Consider the following 7,842-nt stretch of genomic DNA (forward strand, 5'->3'; position numbering starts at 1 on the left):
TCGATTATCCTACCTCCTACAACTTTTCTTTCAGAAAAATTTGATTAAAATTTTTTACTACACTCGTTATCTAGAAACAATGACTCTTCATATCTACGAGATAGTTGCTTCCCTTTCTCTACTCGAGCTTTTTTTTTTTTCGATAAAACTCCACTTTTTTTAGAAGCTATGATCGATTTTAAAAAATGACGAGTAACGAGTAAGAAGGATGAAGAGTGTGCACTTGAAGGAAGGGTGGGATGTGAACGAGTATGAAGGATGAGGACTATACACTTGAAGAGAGGATGGGGTATAGGTTTAAAGACAATAAATTTATGGGTTGAACTCACGATTTTGGGCTAATTTTCAAGAATTTGTGGGTTCAACTCACAAATTTGGAGTAACAGACTCAGAGCGTATTTTGAATGAATTCGTGGGTTGAACCCACAAATTCTCTTCAAATTTCAAAAAAAATGGTAAAATTGAATTCGTGGGTTGAACCGCTTCAAATTTTCAAAAAAAAAATGGTCATGCAAAATTCGTGGGTTCAACCCATGAATTCTATTGAAATTTTTTAAAAAAAAATTTACACCAATTTCATGGGTTCAACCCACGAATTCAGTTTAAAATTGAAAAATAAAGTGAAATTCGTAGGTTCAACTAGCGAATTCGTCGATAATTTAAAAAAAATATATTTTAACAAACCCACGATCTCATTCTTTGCTAACGTGCCGGACTATTCGTGAGCTCAACCCATGAATTGTCCACATGGGCTTTCAATTCATAGGTTAAATTCATGATTTCTGCTGACATGGTCCAAATACGGTAATTTTAAAAATAATTTTTAAATAAAAATATTTTAAAAATTTTTTATTTAAAAAATATTATAAAAATAAAATTAAAAAAAAAAAAAAAAAAAAAAGCCATTGATGGAGGCTTCTTGATGGGCACGCGTTCCAGAAGCTTAGGTACAGAAACCCTTCCCCATTTCCAACTCGGAAGATGATGTACGTAACAATATAAAATACCCACCGTCATGAATACGATATGAGAATTATAAAATATGATACAAAGTACAGACTAATATCATTGCCGATACCGTGTGGGCGTAACGAAACGTCACTTGCATCCTCTACTGCAATGACCAATCCCGCTGGTATCAAAAGTACAGCAAAATATGAAGCTGACCAAGATCTGTGCATGGTTGATCGTTCTCAACAAAAGCTGGTGCATGAAAAAGCCAAAAGAAAACGTTTGCCGGCGCACACTGCACCCAAAAGATTCATCAAACTCACTACTGCGTTGATATCTTTTTAATTAATTAATTCCTGGTATTTAATAATAAATTTGACAAGTTATAATTTTCCCATGTGTATGGTTAAAAAAAAAAAAAAAAGTTCATATATACATAGCAGGGCCCTCTGGCATCATCGCTTTCTTTAGAACCGGCAGAGTTGATCATGGAGGGCATTGGTCACGGATGACATTTTTTTATATATATAGTTAAAAATCTAGTCCAATGATGCTAAATATTTTTTTTAATACCAAAGTTGAGCCCAGTAGTTCATAGACAATAAATAATTAAGTAAATAACAAAACGAGCTGTCCTAGGCTCCCAGCTGCATTGTAGTTCACCGTCCAATTACTGTGTTCATCTGCGTCCCAATGGGAAGAATTGCGTCCAGATACACTGAAAGCAACGTGGGGAGCATCTTCTCGGCCCAGCCAGCGATCACCACACAAACGGCGGAAGTTTCTTCCTCCCGGTTATGTTCCCACTCCAGACACCCTCCCTTTCGTTCGTTTTCTATTCCTTAAATCTCTTCACAACGGGTGACGGCTGGCTTGCTCCACTTTTATCCCTACGTTGACTTTGGGCTGTTTCAAAAAAATATTTTATATAAATTAATATATAAATATATAAAGATATCAAATCTAAAATATTTTATATAAATTAATATATAAATATATCAAAATATATATAAAGTAAAAATTAAGAGAAAGTATATTAGCAATTTAAGCTATCCATGTAAGTAGAAAATTCTCACCTACGAATGCCATATGGATCAAAATAAATCTTGAATATATCATGTAAAAATAGAAAAAATATGTATAAAAAATATTTTATTCTTCAAGCATTAAAGGCATCTTAAAAGTATTTATTGAAAAAGAACGAATGAAAAGCATTATGTGATTAAAGAAAGGTGATTAAAAAATTGAATTAAAGCCCATTTATGTAAATTAAATTATATTATTTATATTTGTAATTAAAGTGTAGCTGAGAATGTGTATTGACACCAAGAATTTAGGTGGACGTTATTTTGCTATAGCTTTGCCACTTCGAATTTCATGAATTTATTGTTGACAATGACTGGATATTTTTTAGAAAAATTTTTTTTATTATTGATGATATATAATGTTTATCGATATTTATTTTAAAATTATTTTTATTTATTTATTATCAAAATAATGATTAATTTTAATAAATAATAAATTATATGATGTAAAACCTGCATGTAATGTGCGGACGCAAAACTAGTTATATGAAAGTTTGACTCACGTATCCTCGTCACACAACTAGATTAAAGCTGTTCATTTTTGCATCCATTTGATGCATTAAGATATTACTAAAATTATTATATTACATTCTATGTTATCTTTTCTAATAAAAAGATTAATATTATTTTATATTTTTGGGGCTAAAAGAAACCCTAGCTTTCAACTAATAGTTCTTTTATTCCCTTATGATATACCTTCAGCTCCAACTAATGAAATCTATCAAATCTCCTTCGAGGATCCTATAATAGTTGGATGACCAGCTTTTCCCCAAACCTGTTCATGCTCACCGAGATGCATGTATTTACGGTAAATCATCCTAGTCTCTCTCCTACCAAAAGGAGAAATGATACCTCTCATAAGGATATTACAAGGGCATGAGTGAATGCACAAGATCATTTGTTTTCAATTGATACATTAGTCATTAACATGAATCATGACTAGTAAATGGTATTTTTTGATTTATGGATTTCAGCTTTAAGTACTAATAAAAAGAGATATTTTAAAATATCAAGATCAACCGGCAAGTTCCAATCTAAATCACCATGTCATTTGTATATCCACACTTGACAAAGAGCATTGATAAGAGGAATGACTTTATCATGATGTTAAACACTAAAATTCATATTTCTTTACATACTAAACAAAGAATTATTTTGCAATTTTACTAAAGTCAAAAAAAAAAAAAAAAACTCTATAGGGTGATAAATGGATTACACTTGTAGCAGCACTTTGGTCCATGGGCATCAAATAAAGACTACCAGCACCAAAAAAGAATCTGCCACAAAACAGCCAAATGCAGATAGGTGATCATGCTTGGGAAAGTAATATATATGTGAAAAAGTTTGGTGTCAATCATTCATTTACTATGGCATTCATATGCTATTTATGTGCACCTTTTCCTTCACATTTCAATTTATGCAAACTATGGTTGCATGCAAGTTTGACACACTCTTATTTTTGAATATTTTTACAGAGGGTATAGGTTGAGATATTAGTTTGGCAATAATTGATTACTAAATTATCTACAAATTTTGATATAGATCAAGACATAGTAGATCTGACAATGGCCAAGATGTCCAAAATTGACAAATGTTTCTCCTTAGTCTATTAGGTACTCCATACCCATGATGTCGCTCAGGTCAAATTTGATGGATCTTTCCATAGTAATGCAACATTAGCCTTATTATAAGAAATAATATGGGGCATGCTATATATGATAGGCGTTTCATGATAATTTTAGCTACTATAGCTGAATTGCATGTAATCTAATAGGGACTAATAGCAGCTGATAGAAAATTGAAGTCACAAAGGATGTGGTTGGATGGAGATTTCATTACCATAATGCAATGGACAAGAGTTATCAACAAGAAGCAGTTCAAGGCATCACGGGTTCTTTTGAGTACTTCTATGTCATGCATATTTACAAATCAATCAATATATGGATTGAGTAGCTGTAAATGAAATAGTCTAGATTATTTGTGTGAGCTATGTTAGTTTTGTGCTGAAAGATTTTGGATATCAAAAAAATTAAAAGACATATTTCAATAATTTTTTTAAAATGAGATCTTAAATTGTTATGAATAGAATTGAAACTAGCTAATGTACAGATTATAAAGACTATAGAATACTCTACCACGAGACCATATCAACTGATCCCATGCTAAATATGGCATTTGTGTTTCTATTAGGATCCTTGATCTATGGAAGTTTGTGCATTGAGTGTGTTTAGTTTTGTATTGCTATAAATATTTTGGTACCCGTAGAAGATAAAAAAAAATTCAAACAATGCCTTCGGGCTCGCATTTTCAAATGAGATCATATTATTCCACAGGATCAATCCTTATCGATTTAGGCTGACTATCATGGTAGCACCTTTTTCAATAATCAGATCTTTTGACCTCCCATGCATATATATTTAATTTTAATAAAAAAATAAATTTGCTAGTTTAATTTACTATCATTAAGCTTATTTGATGCATGTAAGGAGCAAGATAAATCCATGTTTCATTTCAAACTAGTTGAAACAATTACTTCTCTATTATTTCCCTCAAAAAAAATTACTTCTCCATTATTTTTATTTTCTTTTTTATTTTTAACTTTGGATTCAGACTGTCCGTGGGTGATCCCTATTTCTTTTTATATGATCATGTAATCACACAATAATAGTAAATAAAAAGTTTGCAAGAGTTTGCTTCGCATATCAGCATAGTTAGCCATCCAATTTCTTCATGCCAACCAAAATTACACTAAAAAAGCGATCTTAGACATCATAATAAGCCGTATCAAGAAACATCAGAATTAAAACACCTGAATATTTACATATTAAAAGCAAAAAAAAAAAAAAATAGAAATGATGAAATCAGTGCAAGGATGGCCGAGGCTGCTAAAAATATATCTGCCCTCATCCACCAACATCATGCAAACAGGAGATCTCATCCGACGGCTCTGGTAGTCCCAAAATCCTCTATAGATTTTTGGTTCACGTAAACAAGACTTTCCGGCCGGCCGAACGCGGTCCGGACCTCACCCGGCCGGTCTTCACCTACCAGCACTGGTCCGTCTCCCACGTCCGGCGACCGAAGCCGGAGAACGATGTCGCCGCCGAGGTGGTCGACGCGGACGAAGAGAACGGCCGAGGGCCGCGCGGTGGCCATCGCTGCCGGCCGAAGGTCGCCGGCTTCGGCGCCATCAATCGCCGATCGTAATCGGCGCGCTTCTCGGGATCGGAGAGGGCCGAGTAGGCGGCGTGGATCCGCATGAACTCGTCGGCCGATGCGCCCTTCCGTTCGGCCGCCACCACGTCCGGGTGGCACCCCCGCGCCAGACGCCGGTACGCCGCCTTGATCTCCCCGCTTGTGGCCCCTGCCGTGAGCCCGAGCACGTCGTAGAGCGTCGCCTCCGGCACCGGCGCCGTTGCCGTCGCCGCCGCGCAGCGTGGGGAACAACGTAGCTTAGAAATCGGCGAGAAGGAGGGACTCGGGATCCGAGCGCCGACGAATTGAGAACAAGCGAGAGCGGCCGGGGTAATCATCAGATCTTAAGCGGAATTGGAGGAGGGAATAAGGTATCAAGTGGTCGGAACTCGGAATCGGGATAGGTTATGTAAGGGATAAGAAAAGGGAAAGGGGGCAACTGTTACAGGTCGTTAAAATTAAAAAAGGGGAGATGGGAGAGCTTATCGATAATCTATCCAAGACGCGGCTGAGTCAGCGAAGGGCTGGATAGGCCGTTCTGGTCCGCGGCGTCGTCTACGATAAGCGACATCTTGACCGGCGGGTACCAAGATTCCAGGAGGACACGGAACACGGGACGGGGCGGGTGTAAACATGATAGGGTGGCAATGTCGATATGCATTCCGATTAGAGTAGTGGGGCCCTGTTGCTTTCCGTGCATGGAGAGGGCGGGGATTGCGATGGCCAGAGTTGGGGAAGTCGGAGAGGTGGAGCGTGCTGTTTCAAATTACAATGCCAATAATTCAATGGGCAGATGCGGTTGGATTTGGATGGCCAGTCTATCCATTCGCGTGTGTTGATTATTGCGTCCATTTATTCATTCATGAATTGTGACAATAAATGGAGGTGGAATTGGACGGATGGATGCATCATGTTTTCTCACTCTTTGACGGTTCGCTAGCTCTTCTGGTCGGCACAGTTGTTTTCAGTAGCTGTACCGGTAAGAGGTTGATCCGAAAGAAAAAAATAAAAAACTCCGACATTAATACGGAAGAATCAGAGAAGAAAAATAAGAATATTGTTAGATGATTTGAAGAGTAAAATAGAAAAGCATAATTTTGATTTGCTGCATTCTTTATCTTACAAAGCCCATGTTACATGTCTGGTTTATATTGGATCTTTTGCTTATATCTAAAATTATTTACTTCGTCGAATTTTAGTTTGGAACCTTAAATGATTTTCGTTTATGGAAAAAGCTGGACGTCATCTGCTAAATTATTGTTAAATTCATATGTTCAATGATCTATTGTCAAGTTGCCAATAGAAACAATAGAATCTAATATAATAACAATGGTATCCAGATTTATGAGAGATCATCTTCCATATATTTTATTTTTCTAAAAAATAGGCACTGGTCGGCATATTTATTGAAAAGCGAACAGTATGACAGATTGGATTGTGTTGTGGATTTATACCTCGACCTCGACTGTCAAATCTTCGGCCTCGATCGAGCTATGAAAGATTACGGATATATCAGATTACGGATATACAACGGATATGAAGATTGCTTAGTACGATCTATCGAGTTAGCATTAGTTCCTATTCCTCTGCTCAATTTTGGTTCTTCTCATCTCTGGATGACTTACTGTAGCTCATATATGATCAATCAATCTCAAACAATTCAACTTCAATGCGTGCTCCATGATCTCCAAAAACTCGGCTCCGGATAATCTAGTCGAGCTATGGTTCCTGCTGCTAGATTCGTCTCTCTCTCTCAAATTGGAAAAGTCCAAAAAGAGTAGAATTCTTGTTGCAATCAAAGGTTCGTGACTCGACACATGAGGTATTGTCTATTTTGACTTACGGTCCATAGTCTAGGGGCCATATAGATTGTTTTGAGCCTCACGAATTTACCTTTTAAAAAATATCTTATGTGAGAAGAATGATGCTTTCTTATATAAGCTAGATTCTTTTTTAATTTCAATCAATATGAAACTAATTATTTATTTTTTTCTATACCATAACAGCTCTCGTGTCAAAATTGTGTAACCATCCGCATATATAAAAATAAAATAAAATAAAGTATAGAAAGACTTATCATAGATAATTTAGAGCAACATGCAACGAATGCGGTACAAACAAAATAATATCCAAACAAAGCGCTCGCCACCGGAGAGCCGTGGGCTTGCAAGGATCTCCTATCCATGGTCCATTGCCTGACCATCCTTGGCCATGGAAAGCAGCCCCTGGAGTGTGGACCTTTCCTTCGACTTTGCTACCTTGAATCTGTTGAGAGGAACAGCCTAGTTGAATGGCTGAATAGACTATTCTTCCATTCTCGAACGGTCTACGGCCCTATCAAGAACGTTGAAACTTTAAACAACTAAAATTGAAAAAATTAGAACAATTACGTAATCAAACATGACATTTTGATGTGTCTATTTCACTTTGAAAAACAAAATAGGGTGAAAACCAACTCGCTTAGCAATTTTTGAAATCGGTTTTTAGACCCACGTCTCTTCAAATTTTGTTATGGCTATCCAAGTAGCCATCAGACAAATTAGACTATTGCATCAAAAAAAAAAAAGAAAGGAAATTAGACTATTATTATTATTATTATTGAGTTATTACA

The 7,842-nt window shown here is 36.3% G+C and overlaps 1 protein-coding gene across 1 annotated transcript; it reads right to left on the reverse strand.

Annotated features, from left to right (window-relative positions):
- Positions 1 to 4,779: 4,779 nt before the first annotated feature.
- Positions 4,780 to 5,838, reverse strand: LOC105055066 (chaperone protein dnaJ 11, chloroplastic). Its single transcript, XM_010936772.4, has one exon. The coding sequence runs from the start codon at positions 5,567 to 5,569 to the stop codon at positions 5,081 to 5,083; it is 489 nt and encodes a 162-aa protein (XP_010935074.1). The 5' UTR covers positions 5,570 to 5,838; the 3' UTR covers positions 4,780 to 5,080.
- Between the last annotated feature and the right edge of the window lie 2,004 nt (positions 5,839 to 7,842).

This window comes from Elaeis guineensis, chromosome 12, assembly GCF_000442705.2.
Source record: "Elaeis guineensis isolate ETL-2024a chromosome 12, EG11, whole genome shotgun sequence".
Classification (NCBI taxonomy): domain Eukaryota; kingdom Viridiplantae; phylum Streptophyta; class Magnoliopsida; order Arecales; family Arecaceae; genus Elaeis; species Elaeis guineensis.

Excerpts from the sequence above, each read along its gene's own strand:
- LOC105055066 (XM_010936772.4), bottom strand. The coding sequence starts at position 5,569 with ATGATTACCCCGGCCGCTCTCGCTTGTTCTCAATTCGTCGGCGCTCGG.